This window comes from Diplotaxodon limnothrissa, linkage group LG9, assembly GCF_057381915.1.
Source record: "Diplotaxodon limnothrissa isolate DT_005_m linkage group LG9, D_limnothrissa_male_GT1.1, whole genome shotgun sequence".
Classification (NCBI taxonomy): Eukaryota; Metazoa; Chordata; class Actinopteri; order Cichliformes; family Cichlidae; genus Diplotaxodon; species Diplotaxodon limnothrissa.
This window is the reverse complement of record NC_140604.1, coordinates 33444046-33464337: the sequence shown is the minus strand read 5'-3', so window position 1 is coordinate 33464337 and position 20292 is coordinate 33444046. Positions and strand designations below refer to the sequence as shown.

Sequence of the window (20292 nt, the reverse complement as noted above, 5' to 3'; positions counted from 1 at the left end):
GGACTCTTATAGGTACCTGGGTGTTCACCTGAATAAACTGGACTGGAGCCACAACACTGATGCTCTGTACAGGAAGGGTCAGCGCAGATGCTACCTGCTGAGGCAGCTGAGGTCATTTGGAGTCCAGGGAGCGCTTTTAAAGACCTTCTATGACTCTGTGGTGGCATCTGTCATTTTTTACAGTGAGGTATGTTGGAGCAGCAGTTTATCGGCAGATGAGAGGAAGAGGTTGGATAAACTCATCAGGAAGGCCAGCTCTGTTCTGGGATGCACCCTGGACCCAGTGCAGGTGGTGGAGACAGAAGGACTCTGGCCAAAATAACATCTCTGATGGACAGAGTCTCCCAGCCCATGCATGTAGATGCTGCTGCAGAGCTGCTTCAGTGACAGACTGCTGCATCCTAGATGCATGAAGGAGTGTTTCTGCAGGTCCTTCCTCCCTGCAGTGTCAGACTGTACAATCAACACTGCTCCCAACAAACAGATGTTTACATCAGCGCTGTAACTGCACTATTTTATCAACTGATTCGCACTACAACCTGGGTTTGCCTCTTATCTGTATTTAATTTTAGTAACGGTACAGTACTCTGTTTTTGGTAACTATTGTCCTTGATGTAAATATGTAAAAATTGTGTGTTTCTGTTCTGTGTCCTGTTTGTTTGTATATGTGTCTTTCTTGCTGCTGTTACACCCAAATTTCCCCTTGTGGGACAATTAAAGGATTATTCTATTCTATTCTGTTCTATTCTATTCTATCGATTCTTCAGTGGTAGAGCGCGTGCTTCGCATGTATGAGGTCCTGGGTTCAATCCCCAGCATCTCCAGGTTTTATACCATCAGGAGTTGATCAAAGTTCAGAGATGATCATACTGAACAAACAACCATGAGGTCAAAAACTAAAAAAAACACATCTCCTTAAATTACCACAGAAACCCGCCAGGCCGAAAACCTTTGATGGTCTATAAAAATGTGGGGAAAGAATCTGCATAGCACTATAATCACAAGAAAAGTCTAACAGACTCAGACGGCAATAAATCAACACAAAATGTCCACAAGACCCAAGAAGAGCAGCCAGCAGCTCCAGGTTTTATGCTTCTGAAGTTGATCGACGTTTTGACCTGAGGTTAAAATGACATGTGACAAGGTTTATAGCACTAAACATGATAAGTCCTAAATCTTTCTGGCTTTCAGGAAACTATTAGGAAAAGTAAGACAAAAAATGTCCACAAGACTCAAGGACCATCACGTCTACGCTGTGCGTTTGTCAGGTGATTCATGAAGTTTGGTTACTATTAGCAAATTGCGTTTGTGTGCTGAGAGACACTTTCAAAGATATCTACACTGTACAAATAACCACGCAGTCAAAATGTCCGTCACATAAATGTCAACAACATACATGTGACAATTACAAAGAGACTCCTGATGTCAGCAAGACATTTGTTCGGCAACCTCACACACGGCCTCGCACGACAGGTTGAGGTTAGGTCTCAGAGTGATTTCACTCATAACCTTTGGTGATGACCAACTCCTGTTTCCACACCTTGGCTCCTGCGATAATGCACATGATTAATTGTGGGTCAACGACCTCCTTCAGGAACAACCCTCACCAGGACTCTTTACCAAATTGTTTTAAGACTGAAAAAGCCTCTTAAGAAGTGAAACATCTTTACAAAACTTCATGAAGTCCAGTTACTTTCCCCCCCAAAGCTGCTGAGAGTTGCCTTGAACTTGGTTGCCTGACCAAGTTTTTTCCATCAAGCTTCTGGAGCTTCTTGATTTTTCTTGATCAAAGTTCAGAGATATCAATACTAAACAAATACCCCAGCTGTGTAAAGGGGATGTAGCTCAGTGGTAGAGCGCGTGCTTCGCATGTATGATGTCCTGGGTTCAATCCCCAGCATCTCCAGGTTTTATACCATCAAATTCCAATATATTGAACCTTTGTAAAGCTGCCATCAGTTTGCTCCTGCAAGCTTTGAAAACAGATGCTTTTCCACACACACACACCTGTTGAGTTCCCAGCCCTGCACACTAACAGAAACAAACATCAGCTCAACTCAAACACACTCTCACAGCACCTCTTTCGTCCCTTCTTTGAGTGACCAATGACAGCTACATGCACACGCCCATGCTCAGCCTCAGATGTTGAATATTTTATCAAAATGGTCACATGGTTTCAGCTCTGAATGATTAAACACGGCCATCTCCTCTCGTCACATATCCACCAGCTCTGCGTTGGACGGAGGAATCTGCCTCAGGAGGGAAACTGAACAGCAAGTGAGTGTGTTGCCTGTGTGCTCTGGTGTGCACGTTCAGACTGCGTGATTTGTGTTTTTATCAGTTTTTAAGCCTCAGACTGTCTCTTTGCTCTTTTGAACCTAGGCTGTTTTTGTAGGGCTGATTTCAGTTTAGGTGTTGACTGAACTTGTATGTTTGAGTATGAAGCTCTAAAACAGATGAGAGCTTTGGACGTGTAGGTGTAGAAGTTCGCCTGTGCGTGATTAAGTTTTAGACTCCACGTCCGAACCTTTCCATCATGAAACAGGATCCTCCTTGGACATCATTAAAGTTTCAGAGAGGGAGTCTCGCTCTAGTGAGTGAGGAGAACTGCTGATGGTATCCCAGCTTCATTAGCATGGAACGATTTTAAAACACACCAGCAGGACCAGAGGCTTCAAAGTTTCAAATGGCTGTGAACGTTTCTTTTGGAAATCTTGAATACAGAAATGATTAGACACTAAGTGACTACTATGATACTCAAAGTAAGAGATTTAAAGTAACTGCTAAGAGATTCGAAACAACAACAACAAATACCATCCGAGGAACTTCCTAACCACAAAGAGACTCCACGCAATCACAAAAACAAACAAATGACCAGAAATGCACTCAGAATCACTGCACAGAGACTTGTTTAAACTACTTTCGTCTACCCCCTTGTCATAACAGGGCACTGTAGTGGCTAACTCTGTGTCTTTGTTTTGGCAGAGTTTATATGCAGATGCCCTTCCTTATGTTACCCTACAGGGGGTAGAATCAAACAAGCAATCTTTTGCTTCGTCAAATGACCACAGATAGACTAAAAAATGACTCAAAGAATCAAAAAAGATTCAAACTGCTGTCAACAGACTTAAATGATCGTAAAGAGCCTCAAAGAAAACTGAAATGAACACAATCAAGAGATCCAGTCATGTTATCTATCAAACCCTCCAAGGTAATCCATGAAGTGCTGCAGTCTGTTCCTTTTCTTTTCACAGAGTTTCTGCGCCCTCTTTAGACTTCTGTTTCATGGAGACTGATGATGATGTGAAAGTATGAGACAGTGACAGGAGGAAGCTGGAAGGAGTGCACAACTCACCAACATTAACAGGTATTAACCAGGGTTAGCGATGGCGGCGTGGCTGGGTCGGGTATCACTGGGGGATGCCTGGTACAACATGTACTCTCGCTTGCTGAGGACCAAACCTGTGGGCTCCATGGCCCACAGCTCAGACGACCTCACCGAGCTCGCGGAGGGGTCGGCGGTCGGGCTGGCCAAAGTCCTCACCACTGTGGACCTGGTCTCCCTCGGTGTGGGAAGCTGTGTTGGCACAGGGATGTATGTCGTTGCGGGGCTGGTTGCTAACGCGATGGCTGGGCCTGGGGTCATTCTGTCCTTCATAATTGCAGCGGTGGCGTCCATACTGTCAGGTAAGCAAAAGTCTTTAAGCATTCTAACCAACCAAACAAAAGATTTAGAACAATCTGGCCACATGTGTGTCTTTTGCGTGAAGGTGTGTGCTACGCAGAGTTCGGTGTGCGGGTCCCCAAAACGACCGGTTCGGCGTACACCTACAGTTATGTGACTGTTGGAGAATTTGTGGCGTTCTTCATTGGCTGGAACCTGATCCTGGAGTACCTGATCGGCACAGCGGCAGGGGCTTCAGCTCTCAGCAACATGTTCGACTCGCTGGCCAATCACAGCATCAGTGACTTCATGATAACACACCTGGGCACGGTCAGAGGCCTCGGTCAGTGCCTCCAAAACTGCTTTTGTGATTTGTTTACCATTTACAGTTTATTTACTTATCTGTTAGAGAGGATAAACAGTTATGTCAAAGAAGATTTACCTCTAAGCTCATTTATGTTATGTTGAATAATAAAAACAATAGTTAATACCTGATGCTTAAACTCTTTGTCCTTCTGTCTCAGGTAAAGGCGAGGACACGTATCTTGACGTTCTGGCTTTGTTCATTGCCCTGGTGGTCACTGCTGTAATCGCTCTTGGAGTGCGTAACACTGTGGGCTTCAACAATGTCCTGAATGTGGTCAACCTGGTGGTCTGGGTCTTCATGATTATCGCCGGACTCTTCTTCATCTCTAGCAGCAACTGGGAGGGTGGCAAGTTCCTCCCGTATGGCTGGTCGGGGGTGAGAAACTGTTTTGCTAAAGGGGCTCTATCAACTAATTTCCAGCTTCCAATCAAGAGGTTACATTCTTTTTTGGAAGATGGGTGCCTTTCTCTGAATGTGCTTCTGTACCTGTCAAAATGGAGTTCTTTCTCCCCAGTGTCACCAATTGCTTGGTCACAGGAAACTGTATGATTGCTGGGATTCCCTGTCAAATATTCTTTCCTATATAAAGCATCTTGAGATGACTGTGTTGTGAATTCAGGCAAATTTAAATTGAATTTTATAAATAGATTGAAAAGTGAAAGTTAAAGAGTCAACTTTTGTGCAATTACAAAGGCTTAAAGTCATCTTGCATGAGTTAGCTTAGCGTTAGCTTTACCCACTGAGCAAATATCTGTTGATCTCAGGTCTGAGGCATTTTTAAACTGCTCAGATCTAAAGTTTGGGTTTAGAGATCACCTAGTCAGAAAAGCAAAAGCATCAAAGCAAACAAACGAGCAGTTCAAGACTTTACATTTTGATCAGTTGTAAAGGGGACATGCACTTCCCAAAAAGCTAACCCACAGACGCTATAACATCAGAAAGATAAAAGAAAGGAAAAAAAACCGTCAGAAGCCTGAACTGACTAGAATTTTTTGTGAATGCATTGACTTCATTATTTTAAACAATTATCCATGTTTAACATGGGAATCTAGCATTAGAACAGCATAATCTTTATATTACAGAGACCAAACAAAAGCAGAATAGGTGCACTTTTTTAAGATGTAAACTGTGAGATCTGTTAGTAACCCGTTCTTTCTGTTCAGGTGATGCAAGGTGCAGCGACCTGTTTTTACGCCTTCATTGGCTTCGACATCATTGCAACGACAGGAGAGGAGGCCAAAAACCCCAACACCTCCATCCCTTACGCCATCACTGTCTCGCTGGTCACCTGCCTCACTGCCTATGTGTCGGTCTGTACAGAGTCCAGCATGTTTGTTTTTAACTCAGCCAAATTAATTTCCCCATCAGATTATTTCTTCTGCCTTTTTAGTCCTGATATGTTCAAGCCTGATGTCAGTTGTGAGAAAACTACACATATGCGCTTGGAGAAGCTCTGATGGGGATGTAGCTCAGTGGTAGAGCGTGTGCTTCGCATGTATGAGGTCCTGGGTTCAATCCCCAGCATCTCCAGTTTTTACCTCTGTCTCTAGGCAATCAAGCTTCTGGACTTGACTACAGCAGACATGTGTCAAGGCTTTATGGCACCAAATGTGTGAGAAGTCCTGAATCTTTGGGTGCTTCATCATCAAAAAACTATTAGGATAACTAAGATACAAATAAATACTAAATCACAGAGGGCCCTTAAATTACTACAAACCAAAACCTTCTGATGAGGCATAAAAATGTGTGAAACAGATGAAGTCTGTTTTCCCAACAAGGGGATGTAGCTCAGTGGTAGAGCGTGTGCTTCGCATGTACGAGGTCCTGGGTTCAATCCCCAGCATCTCCAGATTTTATGCCATCAAGCTTTTGAGCTCTCACGTCTTGCACATGCATAGGGAAGTTTTTCATTTCCTTAAGGTCAGTCTATAATTTGCTTTTGTGAGGTGAGCTCTAATGATCACAAATACACTTAATATAGGTAGAAGAGATTAGGACAACAAAATAAGACTCAAAACACAGAGACGTAAGTGGCCACAAAGAGGCTCAAAATCACTACAAGATGCATATCAGAACTATAAGACAGTCAAACATCAGTAAATAAATAAGTCCCAAATGTTTCGGTGGTTAGGAAATATAAGGTAACTAAAAAAAAAACCCCAATATACTTAGAAAATGATCTTGATGCATGCGCAAAAATCCAGGTAAAGAAATCCAGAAAGTGTATTCTGTTCATCTGGACGTTGAGTTTTCAGCGGGAGAAACATTTCATCCAAGTGACTTCTTCAGTCTCTGCTGACTGCAGATTTCCCCAACTTATAAACAGCATATCTGCATAATGACCAAAACTAGCACCACTGACTAACAATGGGGCCTGAGGTCAGTTTCATTAACATTAAAATGCAAATTATCATGACCACTGATGAATGGCCATGAGTACCATCCAGAGAGAGCTGGGGAATGGCTCAGTCACAGCATTGTAAGATGGTGAAAAAAGTGTCCTAAGAACCCCTCCTTGATTCAGACATTCAAAATGTCCACGAGATAAAATGGTCAAAAATACACTTAATATGACTACAAGCGACTTATGACAACAAAGAGACTCAAAGAACAAAACAAAACGCAGAGACACAAGTGGCCACAAAGAGACTCAGATGTGCATTAGATAACCACCGAAAACCTACCAGACCAGAGCTTCTGATGGGCTATAAAATTGTTAGCAACACATCCACAGGGGGATGTAGCTCAGTGGTAGAGCGCATGCTTTGCATGTATGAGGTCCTGGGTTCAATCCCCAGCATCTCCAGAGTTTTTCTCGATGTCCAGGCCATCAAGCTTACATTGATTCGGTTAATGAAAAGAACCAGCCTTTTGGGATTTTCCTCATCATCCCAGAAGGTTGATCATAGGTCAGTCTATACATCGCATGCATCAAGACGACCACATAAAGATTCCAAATCACCACAAAACCTTCAAATAACCACTGACATCCTCAAAAGAGTGACTTCTATCTTTTGGATGTAGAAATTATGTTTTGGGTGGCCTCAGTCGGTGACATGATACGGTGAGGCAATGTTTCAGGGGTGAGGTTGTTCTTAGTGAAAAGTTGAGTGGAGAATCTGATTAAGGCTACGTCCACACTAATGCGTTTTTGTTTGAAAGCGCATCGTTTTCTCTCCATTTGGCCTCCCGCCCACACCGAGAGAAAACGCTCTCGAAAACGCATACATGTGAAAAAGGTGCTTTTGCGTCACAGTGTGGACAGGACTTTTTGAAAAAAATGACACATTTTAGTAATGTGATGCAGTCATGTGACCAATTAAACAAAGATAGCGGAGGGCATTATGCAGCAGTTGTTTTGTTTGACAGCCCTATCAAAGATTCATATCAGTCTGTAGATGCTCCAGATTGCTTTTCTTCAAATTCTTTCATTCTCACTCGCTTTTGCATCTTTGTAAATTTGTGTTACTCGCAGCAACAACTCCACCTCATTGTTAGTCCATTTAAAAAAACTCGGTGCTTTTCCTCGACATTCTGCCGCGACGTTTCAAAGAGCTGGAAAGTAAATACACGGCACACAGAAATGAGGCAGGCCGAATGTTCTTGCGTTTCATGTGTGCGCAGTACTGGAACGTGAGCGTTTTCATCCGTTTCAATGTGGACGCACATCTCTGTGAAAACGACTGAAAACGATAGTGTGGACGCGGAGCGCTTTCAGACGAAAACGCCGTTTTCAAATCTATCCGGGCTAGTGTGGACGTAGCCTAAGTCCTTGAAAAAGTGGTTTCACCCTAAACCTCTGATGATGACCCACGCCTTTTCCACACCTTGGCTCATGTGATGAGGCACATGATTAATAGTGGGTCAACGACCTCCTTAAGGGACAATCTCACTAGGGTTTAAATACCCAGGACTCTTCACCATTTTGTTTTAGAACTGAGAAAGCTTCTTGGATGAGAAGTGACGCATCTTTACAAAACTTCATGAAGTACAGTGGTTTTATTTCCCCCCCAGCTCCTTATACTAAAATGATCTAGATGACTGACCTATGACCTACACTGATAGTGTCATGTAGCAACACTTAGGAAACACACACTTAAGGGGATGTAGCTCAGTGGTAGAGCGCAAGCTTTGCATTTGTGATGTCCTGGGTTCAATCCCCACCATGACCGCTTTTATACCATCAAGCTTCTGAACTTCAACGTATTGATGCGTTCTCAATCATCCAGGTAAGTAAATCTCCGAAAGATGACTCTGTTCATCTGGACGTAATGTTTTCAGTGGGACAAACGTTTTGTCACTCATCCAAGTGACCAGCCCACCGAAGGAACAATGGGCTGGGAGGTCATGGGTTTCAGTCATTATGCAAATTGTAAAAAAAGTACTGCTGGTATTTACAATAAGAGTGCAATGACAAGACTCAGAGATCTGACCCTGTGGCATGTGTATTTCCACGAGTTTGTATTTGTGAAATGATTCGATTGCAAATGTTCCAAATGTCACAGACACTGTTGAGAGCGTTGGTGCAGTGACTCTAACAGCCACATCTCCTGATGTAAGACAGTATCAGCCAGTTGAAAGATATACTGTAAGAATATCTGCATCACATGTGACCTCTTAATCACCTTTATCTAAGTGTTCATTCCTGATAAAACGGTGATTGTAATAATAGATATATGATAATAGAGTCTCTCACACCTCTGCATTTTTTTTATTTCACAGGTGAGTGTGATCCTAACTCTCATGGTTCCCTATAACCTGATCGACGTCTCGGCTCCTCTCATGGAGATGTTTGCTGTGCATGGCTTCATGTGGGGGAAGTACACTGTGGCTGTGGGCTCTATAGCTGGACTCACCGTCTCTCTGCTTGGCTCCCTGTTTCCGATGCCCAGGGTCATCTATGCTATGGCACGGGACGGACTGCTGTTCAGGTGAGGAGGTACATGAAAACACACAGCCAGCTTAAGGAGTTTTAATAAGAAATGTTTCTGTGTCTGTGTTTTAAGGTTTCTGTCTCACGTGACTGCACTCACACACACTCCCACAGTGGCGTGTGTGGTGTCGGGGAGCCTGGCGGCCGTCCTCGCTCTGCTGGTGAGCCTCAGGGACCTGATTGAGATGATGTCCATTGGCACCCTGCTGGCTTACACTCTGGTCAGCGTGTGCGTGCTGCTACTTCGCTATCAGCCTGACGAACAGACCGACACACATCAGTTTGAGTCTGAAGTTCAGGACATGGACGGCCTGAAGCACGAAGATGCCAAAGACGATCAGATCTTGAGCGAGAATGACGGGTCATCTTCTTACCACACCGGCAGGACGGAGGGGGAGGGAGATGACTCTGATTTTCATACAGGCCACCCCTCACTGCTGAAAAGGCTTCTGGGAGGTCATTACTACACCCTGCGGCTGCGTTTGGGAATGCCTGATGCGTCAGTTCGACCAACCCCAGCCACCAGCCGCATAGTGACCAGATGCACTCTCTCCCTCTTCTTCATGTCCTTCCTCCTCTGGTCTACCATCATATTTGGGGTTGAGCAGGGCACAGGTGCTGGGGCAGTGATTTCTGGACTGATGGCAACAATGATGGCAGGGTCATTAGCAAAGCTTTTGATTATGATCATACAGCAACCAGAGAGCACCAGGAGCCTGCCCTACATGGCACCATGTGTCCCCTTTGTCCCTGCAGCAGCCATATTGGTCAACAGTTACCTCATGCTTAAACTGTCTCCACTCACCTGGGCAAGGTTCACCATCTGGTGCCTCATAGGTGAGCTGAAACAATCTTGATAATAGAGTGTTGTAGATTTGAAATGGAGCATTAATCAGTAATTCAATGACAATCAGTTTATTTAAATATCGAGTTATATATTAAAAGGAGAAAACACCAGTTCTGCAGTTGCCTGCTCGGTCAGATAGGTGATAAAGCAGTCGTTTTGTTATCTGGTTGCTTGGTTGGCTGGTTAGTTGCATGACCTGTTGACTGATAGGTAAGTTGTTTGGTTGGCTGCTTGACTACTTGCTTGGTTTATTCGTTGCTTGGTTGGCTAGCTTTTTGATTCGCTGGTTGGGTACTTTGGTTGCTCTGATGCTTGGTACAAATGTTTTTAAGATGCAATAAGCCCGACAAAGGAGAGAGAAAATGCTTTACATGTGAGGTATCCAGGATTTTGTAAGAGCTTTGTAATTCTCTTCATATGGAATTCATAAAGGTTGACAATCCTACACAAACTGATCTCTGTACCTACTGACCCACCCTCTACTGCATATCCATCCTCAGGTCTGTTGATCTACATTTGTTATGGAGTGTGGCACAGCACGCTGGAGCTGAATGCTCGGGAGCAGCAGGCACATGCCAGTTCCTACCAGCGCTATGACGACCACTTGGATGACACCGTCTCCCCCGGTGACGACCTTTACACCCAGGAGCAGGACGAGAGACCGTATCAGGGGTGGTCTGCACCCGAGGAGAGAGGATACCACTACCAGCAGGGAAATCAACACGAGATCCAATACGAGGACCAAGAGAGCGGAGAGCAGGAGCAGAGCCAGTATGAAGATAATGGGGACCAGTGTGGATACCAGTCTGGAGCAGGAGGCCAGTATATGGAGACAGGCAGTAGGTCCAAGGGAAGGACCAATTATGGGTTTAATGATGAAGAGGAGAACTGAGTAATATGAAAGAGTGAATAAAACGTACGTATGAGGCAATATTTTAATGTTTGTGGAAGCTTTTATGAAAACTGGGATCAGATATCAGCAGAGGAAGGAGGGCACTGAGAGAAGCCAACAGCAGATGCAGAAGCTTCAAAACAGTCTAACCTGTTTGGGTCGAAAGCAACTGGACTTCTTTACTCCAGCTTCTGCAACCTTTTGGACGAGAAGTGAAATGTGTTTGAGAACTTAAAAGAAGTCCAGCTGCCTTTGAAGATCTACCTGTATGAGCACGAATGTACACAAACACCCACCTGCCTCTGACAACCTGACAGTGACAGCAACCGTTAATGAAACAAGTTGGACTTGTGTGAGAAGAAGTGTTGTTACAAAACAAACCTGCCTTAATCTTACTTTATTCTTTTTCTATTCTTTAAATAAATAAAATGGTAAATGGTCTGTATTTATACAGCGCTTTACTAGTCCCTAAGGACCCCAAAGCGCTTTACACATCCAGTCATCCACCCATTCACACACTGGTGATGGCAAGCTACTAAAGTAGTGCTCAGCCGAGGTTCAAAAGAATCCAGACTGTGTAGACGCCCATCTGTTGTTTAAATCAAGACGAACTGAGCATGCTTGAGTGAGATGCTTATCTTTTTAAAGTTAATTTCCTGTTATTTTTAACAGGCACAAGCACCAATACTATATAAAGCATTTTTATTAGCACTACTCATGTGCTGCATGTCTTCAGGCTAACGTTTTAGACACCAAAAGGCTTATGACCTTAAGATCAGGACCTTTCCATAGTGACTAATCCCAACCATACCCAAACATGTTAATGACTAACCTCGTGTGATGATGGATCATCTTAGATGTTCTCTTAACTGAAGTTTGGTCTTTTTTTAGCATCTTCTTCGAGCTGTATGAAGGCATTTTCTCTGCCAATCAGGCCAACATGAACTTTTACTGAGAACAGTTTAACCCTTATTGTCCATCTTCCCAGTGCTGATGTGTTTATATTAACCTAACCATAGCTTTGTAGACAGCCACCAGTTAGTACATCATCATGTCTCAATTAGTCCCAAAGAATTTGGACTAATTACCATACAGCATTTGCTCTGAACCAAGCTCATATTAAATGTTTATACTTTTTGTGCCTAAAGGTCACTCAGGCCACTTGCACGTGGTTCTTTGCAGACTCAGTATCACTGCTTCCTTTTGCACATTCAGGTCTTCGTTGTCTTCTTTTCTGCTTCCCATAGCCGTTCACACAAGTCTGTTCAGAGACAGTGAACAGCACACGCTGGTTTAGCTTTTCCTCTGGTTTTGTTTGAGTTCTTTGTTTACGCTCTTTAATTGTTTTGGGGTGAATGGTGTTATTCAGTGTCTGTTGTGGAAAGTGCAGAAATAAAGAGAATTTGAAGCAGCAGTTTGTCTAATCGGGGTTTTATTGCGGCTTCTCTCACAGATAGAAGACGCTGAAGTGTTATCATTCCAAATTTAAAGGAGCTGTGTGAGCCGTCAATGGCAACTGCGGTAATTATTGTGTTCCTAGCATCAGCCAAAGGCTAGGATAAGTAGAGGTGAGTGGATCAATCCAAATATCCATAGTGTTAAGTGGTCATTGAAATGTGTTCAGAATTTGCAAATTAACAGTGAGTCATATAAACCTCTCTGCCCCACATAAGCTGCCTTTATAGGTCAATAGTATCAGTACTGGCTCTGTATTTACTTGGTATCGGATCAATACCAAACTTTACAGTATCACACAGCACTAGTGACGAGACAAAGCCTGTCGTGCTCTGATGTACGTAGTTTGCGGTTAATCTGTGCTAGCTTTGCCTCATTTTAGCCAGAAGAGGCTAAACTCTGATGATCTGATACCTACTGTAGAAGAAGACAAACAAAAAATCGTATTTGAAATGGATTCATATCAAATGGAAAACATACAGAAATAATATTCAGTAAAACATAAATTTAAGAAAGCATGAATCTTAATTTAAATGTGTATGGGTGTTTTCAGAGAGCCCAAGAGATTTTAAAGCCTTTTTTCTAAACACAGACAAGAATTTAACCATGTGGGTATGCAGATGATTTATTTTGATTATGCTGTTAACATAAAAGTAAAAAGAAATGATAAAAAAAGTGACAGCCGACTGTGGGGGATTAAATATGAGCTGCAATTTAAAAGTATCATAAACACTAAAGCGACCATGAAAACAACAGTTTGCTATTTATAATGTGAAAACAAAGAGCCGCTGACAACGATTAACTTAGATGGTCACAGCCGGTCAAACAGGGGGACTGTCCTTCCTGACTGAGTAGCTGAAGATGTGAAATATGTATTTATACATGTACAGCAAATGAAATTACAAACAGCTGCAAGCTTTCTGCTAGGCTTCACCTCGGCTCATGGGAGTCCCTGAACTGGACGTCCGAACCATGTTCGTGTGGTTAATTCTACTGACAGACCAATCACAGTCATGACCTCGGGGGCTGGTCATGTGATTGGTTTAGAAACAGTATATTTGAGTTTGTTTAGTTTTTTCCTGTAATGCCAGAGTTTGAAGTTGAGATTGTTTTGTGTAAATTGGATTTGTGTATTCCTGTTTTGACTGATTGTTCTTTCTTCCATCGTGTTACTTTGTATCATTCAGTGAGAGTTTTTTTATTTCCTTTTGTACTTTATGCCTTGGTTTGAGTTTTACTTTCCCACCTTTTGAATATGTCTTGATTGCTTTAACCTGTGTCGTGTTTACCAGCTTTTCTCAGTCTCCAGTTAGTCCTCAGTGTGGGTCTGCCCTGAGTGTTTGTCTTACATTGTTGTGTTTTGATGCTACTTGTTTTGCTCGTCTTCCTGGCTTTCTATCCCGTTCTTGTTTTTTCATTCAGTATAATAAAACTTTGTCTTTTTTTTTTGTTGCTATTCTGAGATATTTTTGGGACATACACAGATTCTCCAGACTTCCCTAGATTGAGGCCAAAAGATTTTCTGAATGTGAGCTTATTATTAATCCCTCCATTTCCTGCTAACATTCATTTTCATGGTGGATTTTAGTCTTGAAGCAGTAAACAGATAATGGCATGTCTCATCGATGGTGAATATGACTTTAAACTCAAAGAAAACTTGGTTAAAAATAGAGCGCCTGGTTCCTTCACACCCGGGCGCTCTTGGCGTGGTTGGCGGGGGGGTCGAGGAGCGTGGCCGTCCCCCTGTTCCCAGAGTAGTAGAAGCTGTCGTCCCTACTCGGGGTCCCGGGGTCGATGCCCTGGCAGCACAAGATGATGATGCCACCTAGGAGGCAGAGGGCGGAGCCGACCCAGCCGGAGTACAGAGAGAAGCCGAATGACATCAGATCTTCCTCTTTATTAGTGCCGATGGGGAACCAGACGGTAGATATGATGCTGCACACAGCTGGGTTTCAGACATATTTAAACACAAAAGGTGAAAAACAGGGAAAAGAAGAGGTTATAATTTTGTGCTCGGTGCCTCCATCTGTCTGGCTGTCATCCCTGAGTTTGTGGACAGGAACTACCTGTCTTATCTCACAGGAAGCAAAACAGCCTGACAGATCCTGACCCATCATCCTCCTTCCTGCAACAGCTGGGAATGACTCGGGGAAGACCAGCGCTCTATACAACATGCCACATTCACCCACTCTAAACTGAATGCTGTCTAACCAAATTCATACTGCGACAGATGCGTCGGAGAGTAACTTAGGGTTAGTATCTTGCCCAAGGATACTTGCCATGCAGACTGGAGGAGGCAGGGATTGAACCTCCGACCTCCCGATCAGTAGGTGACCAGCGCTACGTCCTGAGCTACAGCCACACGAAGTTCACTGCAGTAAGAGAAAGTCTCTTAAAACGAGAAACTGCCCTCAGAAATCAAATCTGTCCTCTGAAACTATCCCAAAAAGGTTATTTGAGCACACAAATACAGTGGGGCAAAAAAGTATTTAGTCAGACACCGATTGTGCAAGTTCCCCCACTTAAAATGATGACAGAGGTCAGTAATTTGCACCAGAGGTACACTTCAACTGTGAGAGACAGAATGTGAAAAAAAAATCCATGAATCCACATGGTAGGATTTGTAAAGAATTTATTCGTAAATTAGGGTGGAAAATAAGTATTTGGTCATCTCAAACAAGGAAAATCTCTGGCTCTCACAGACCTGTAACGTCTTCTGTAAGAAGCTTTTCTGTCCCCCACTCGTTACCTGTATGAATGGCACCTGTTTGAACTCATCTGTATAAAAGACACCTGTCCACAGCCTCAAACAGTCAGACTCCAAACTCCGCCATGGCCAAGACCAAAGAGCTTTCGAAGGACACCAGGAAAAGTATTGTAGACCTGCACCAGACTGGGAAGAGTGAATCTACAATAGGCAAGCAGCTTGGTGTGAAAAAATCAACTGTGGGAGCAATCATCAGAAAATGGAAGACATACAAGACCACTGATAATCTCCCTCGATCTGGGGCTCCACGCAAGATCTCATCCCGTGGGGTCAAAATGATCATGAGAACGGTGAGCAAAGATCCCAGAACCACACGGGGGGACCTGGTGAATGACCTGCAGAGAGCTGGGACCAAAGTAACAAAGGTCACCATCAGTAACACACTACAACGGCAGGGAATCAAATCCCGCAGTGCCAGACGTGTTCCGCTGCTGAAGCCAGTGCATGTCCAGGCCCGTCTGAAGTTTGCCAGAGAGCACATGGATGATACAGCAGAGGATTGGGAGAATTTCATGTGGTCAGATGAAACCAAAGTAGAACTTTTTGGTATAAACTCAACTCGTCGTGTTTGGAGGAAGAAGAATACTGAGTTGCATCCCAAGAACACCATACCTACTGTGAAGCATGGGGGTGGAAACATCATGCTATGGGGCTGTTTTTCTGCCAAGGGGACAGGACGACTGATCCGTGTTAAGGACAGAATGAATGGGGCCATGTATCGTGAGATTTTGAGCCAAAACCTCCTTCCATCAGTGAGAACTTTGAAGATGAAACGAGGCTGGGTCTTCCAACATGACAATGATCCAAAACACACCGCCCAGGCAACAAAGGAGTGGCTCCGTAAGAAGCATTTGAAAGTCCTGGAGTGGCCTAGCCAGTCTCCAGACCTCAACCCCATAGAAAATCTGTGGCGGGAGTTGAAAGTCCGTGTTGCTCGGCGACAGCCCCAAAACATCACTGCTCTCGAGAAGATCTGCATGGAGGAATGGGCCAAAATACCAGCTACTGTGTGTGCAAACCTGGTAAAGACCTATAGTAAACGTTTGACCTCTGTTATTGCCAACAAAGGTTATGTTACAAAGTATTGAGTTGTATTTTTGTTATTGACCAAATACTTATTTTCCACCCTGATTTACGAATAAATTCTTTACAAATCCTACCATGTGGATTCATGGATTTTTTTTTTTCACATTCTGTCTCTCACAGTTGAAGTGTACCTCTGGTGCAAATTACTGACCTCTGTCATCATTTTAGGTGGGGGAACTTGCACAATCGGTGGCTGACTAAATACTTTTTTGCCCCACTGTACATCCCTCTAAAATTAAAACTACAAAATATGTAACACATGTCCTCAACAAACTGCACACTCAGTACTGTGTACTCACAGTGTGCTGACCTCTACACTCTTATCTGAAATCAAAAACATAACAAATCAAATCTGCAGTCTGTCAAATCAAACTCATTCCTCAGATTTATCAATGGCACTGCTATTAAAGCAACATTTCATTAATAAGAGCTGGTTGAATTCTTTGAATACCAAAGAGAGCACCTTCATTGGGTCCTTTACTACCTCCTTATTCTGGATTTTGGTTCTCATCTATCCAGCTTTTATAAAACAAAATGGTCAGAACACATGAAACAAAGTGTCTGAGATTTGCATTTTTCAGTCATCAGCCACTCCTTTAAGTAATCAGATTCTCTGACAGTCTTTTCCCTGAATCTCCTCCACACGTTCCTTCATGATGTCAAGGAAAAGTGACGAGGAAAAGATCTTTTGGACTAATAAACTGCAAACACTGAAAGTCAGTGTAAGTGAAATTTCTCTTTACTTCACTGACAAAAGCTAAAACATTAAACTCAACTAGTGTTTTTGGTAAGTGTTAGTAAAGTAGTAGTTATAATCAAACTGATATAAACACAACTGTGTGTGTGTGTGTGTGTGTGTGTGTGCGGCCTCCTCACCCATAAAGATGAAGAGGACGCCTCCCACTCGGGCGCGGCGCTTCTTCACAGCTGAGGTGTCGTTCTGCAGCCGCACGCAGGCCATGGACATGAGGATCAGGAGCGTGGCGGGGAGACCCAGCAAACAGGCGCAGATCATCAGAGCACGAGCTGTCTGGACGTAGGCTGAGAGGCAGAGAGAGCATCTGTTTGGTTTAACGTTCTCAGCACAGCTCACCTCTGGCACTCAACAAGGCGCTGCTCACATTAGGAATGTGCACACGTGTTGCATGCACCGAAGACAAGAAAAAGATGCAAGAAAAAGCCAGATTACTTTACTCAGAAAGTAATGTCTAATCTTGCTCTGAGTTACAGTCAAACACAGTCTGACGTCACTCTTCATGTCTTCACTGAACACACAGAGAATAAATCCAACGTAATAAAACATTGGTGTTAATGATTTCTCCAAAAGCTCATGAGAGACAAACCCCACTAGGTTTTAAACACCTGGGACTCTCAGGCTTCTGGTTTAGAACTGAAGAGGCTGCTTAAAGCACGCAAAGAAGCCCAGTCATTTTTCTGTCAAGCTGTTAAGATCTACAGAAATCTCAACAACTGTGCAAAAGACCACCAGAAGAAAGCTCAACCTTTGGCAGGCTTCTCTGAGTTAGCTGGGTCTGTTAACTGGAACCACCTGTCAGAGATGACTGGTATCAGCTTTCTTTGTTAATCCAGGCTAAACAATGACTCGCCCAAAGTGCACATCTAGATAAAAATCAGTCAGCGGGGACAAGGAGGAGAAATAGTCTGTGGCCACCACCTGCTAAACCATTCCTATTTCGGGTTTGTTGTCTCTCCACCTGCTGCACTTTACTTTTGCACTAAGTGGGTGAGATGGATGCCCAGTGCTTTATGCTTCCTAACAACATAGATCAAAATCCCCGAAGTTTAACTGACTGTGTTATATTCTGACGGCCGAGTGTCGTCCTATGTTTTTGAGTAGTGAACAAAAGGCTGATAAATTCCTTTATGTTATGCACTGTTTGGTAAACGTGCAGAAGGTTTGTTTGGTAGTAAACAAATTAAAAGCTCAAAAAGTGGAAAAATTGGCTTTTACATTGTTGTTTATAGTTTGATATGAAACGTGTGAAATTAATAGTCAGTATTTATAATACTGAGCACGAGAATAGAACTATACTCCTATAAACAGAGGACTGAGTAAACATTATTGAAATATGATGAACAATGTTTTACACCATAAAGCAGTTTAATTTAAAGAGTTTAAATAACCAGTTATATTTGTTTCTTTAAATAAAGCTTATAAGTTACCATAGTTTCCACAAGTGTTTGTTCTACACTTCCCATCCTTCCTTTCACAATAAAAGTTATTGAGTACGAGCATAAATTGTGTGATTGCTGTATATCAAAGTGGTCTGTAGAAGTGTGTCAAAGCAGTTTATGATCGATTATAGCTTCAAAATAAATATAAATATAAAAAATTAAATTCATATTAAAATGATATTTGACTGATGTTCTTATAAAAGGTAAGACTTATTTACAACATCTTCACAATTTAAAAGGAAATTCTGTCTCTCCTCATTAAATAAACTCTGCTATAAAGTAAGTAAGTACCTAAATGTTCTGATGCTCAAACAAAAACAGCAAAGTTTCTCACAAACGCTGTGAAAAACTGTATTTGTTCATTTTTTATTTGTATTCTGATGAACGAGACTGTTCGATAAACATATTGAATAAACTGTAAAAAGAAAAAATCTCGTTACGAATATATTTTGTTGGTGAACAACAATGCCGGTTTAAATACATGTGTCGATAACTTAATGTTAATAACGTGAAATAACCATTAATATTTAACTGTAATAAATTCAACTCTAAATATAAAGCGTAAACTGTTTTGTTGACACGCAGCCACTCTGCTCACTCGCTGCCTCCCGCAGACCCACGCAGCAAACGTGAGCTAAACACACTTGAAAGATCTCGTCACGCACATCATGTATTAGAGCATTTATTGGCGCATCTCACCGGGCAGTGTGAGGATCTGGGTGAGGCCCACGCAGTGGTGAAGGGACGGGGAGATGACGCACTCTGCCCACAGGCCTCGGGAGCTCAGCTCGTCCATGCGGACGCAGGTGGCCTTGGTGTAGTCGCAGGTCCGGACCCAGTCGTTGGTGGCCGTGGCCACGATCACCCCCACCCAGCCCACTCCGCTGGCCGCGGTGCCAAGGAGTTGCCTGCGCATCTGTGACATGGTGAGCACCGTGCGTCTTTAAGCGCCCCAAAAGAGAAAGATAAAGAAATTCAGCCTGTTTTTAAATTCAGAAACGTGGCAGCTTCTTGAGAGCTTTCCTCTTTTTTTAACGTCTGCGGGAGTTTAAAAAGTTTAAAAATGAAAAATTTTATAGGCCAAAGACTCAGAAAGAGCTTAAAAGCGGATAAATGACTGTGTTATTGTCTAATAAGCAACAAAAAACACCGGAAAACAAAAACCACTGGAATAAAGCAAAAACTGATATATATTCAGAAATAACTGCAGACAGTTTTTCTCTGAGTTGGAGCTTTAAACAACGTTTAAAAAGCTTAAAAGTCTAAATTTAAAAGCAGTCCTGTTCCGTCAGTGCGCCTGAAGCTGATCCACGAGAAAAATGCCCAGAATAAGATTTATCACAGGGTGTGGTGGAAACCGTACTCCTCTCCAAAGCCAATGGGAGCACATGTGAGATCCTAACCTAAACCAGATACGGGGAGAAAGGCAGGCTCAGGCAGAAAAACAAGCATCACCTAAAGCCTTCCTGATGAAGCTAAATCAGTTTAGCTCATAAAGTCCAGAGTTGTCCTCATGTGTCACTCACCTGCACCTCTGTTGCCCTCTGCTGGTGGTCCCGCCATCCCATCAGCAGCACTTCTGCCGAAATCTGCTCAGGTCCACTCAGTTTGGGACATCAGCAGAAATGTTCAGTGAATAAGACGTCTTAAAGTACAGCTTAAAGTATATGGAAGTTCTCAGGTGCTTTATTAAAAACATTAAAAATATTAATATTAATATTTCAAATCTAAACAAAAAAGTTGTCGTTATTCACACCAGTTGATTAAAAATAAGGATTCACAACTAAATATTAGAAAAAAAAACTTTTTTATTATCATTTTAAACCAATCATTTGATGAAGGTGATTTTCAGCCTGGGTTTGCATTTCCTGGATGACAGGACGGTTTCCCAGTAAAGAATGAAATATATAAAATATATAAAATATTAAAGTTTCCAAACCTCAAAATCATTTAAAACCTTAACATCTGACTGAAAACGATTTCTGTGTTTGTTCTGTTCTCAGCCAACGCGGCGCCACCATCCTTCAGTAATGTTGAGGTCTGGACTCTGGGGAGGCCAATCCATGACTGATGGTTCCACTGTGT

At 42.8% G+C, this 20292-nt stretch overlaps 2 protein-coding genes and 4 non-coding genes across 6 annotated transcripts; 5 read left to right on the top strand and 1 right to left on the bottom strand.

Moving 5' to 3' along the window:
* Positions 1–1834: 1834 nt before the first annotated feature.
* Positions 1835–1906, top strand: trnaa-cgc (transfer RNA alanine (anticodon CGC)). The gene has a single exon. It is a non-coding gene; the product is annotated as a tRNA-Ala (tRNA).
* A 1480-nt stretch (positions 1907–3386) lies between these two features.
* On the top strand, positions 3387–10703 carry LOC146625959 (putative cationic amino acid transporter). Its single transcript, XM_085362541.1, has 7 exons — positions 3387–3687; positions 3771–4007; positions 4189–4406; positions 5195–5341; positions 8754–8962; positions 9038–9801; positions 10312–10703. The coding sequence occupies exons 1-7, from the start codon at positions 3387–3389 to the stop codon at positions 10701–10703; spliced, it is 2268 nt and encodes a 755-aa protein (XP_085218667.1).
* trnaa-cgc (transfer RNA alanine (anticodon CGC)) lies at positions 5490–5561 on the top strand. Its single transcript has one exon. It is a non-coding gene; the product is annotated as a tRNA-Ala (tRNA).
* trnaa-cgc (transfer RNA alanine (anticodon CGC)) lies at positions 5809–5880 on the top strand. The gene has a single exon. It is a non-coding gene; the product is annotated as a tRNA-Ala (tRNA).
* On the top strand, positions 6766–6837 carry trnaa-ugc (transfer RNA alanine (anticodon UGC)). The gene has a single exon. It is a non-coding gene; the product is annotated as a tRNA-Ala (tRNA).
* Positions 10704–13843: 3140 nt separating the features above from the next.
* On the bottom strand, positions 13844–19132 carry cldn11b (claudin 11b). The gene is made up of 3 exons (XM_085362538.1): positions 18907–19132; positions 16888–17052; positions 13844–14103 (listed from the first exon to the last, which is right to left on the bottom strand). Exons 1-3 carry the CDS (start codon positions 19130–19132, stop codon positions 13844–13846), a joined length of 651 nt encoding a protein of 216 aa, XP_085218664.1.
* Positions 19133–20292: the final 1160 nt, after the last annotated feature.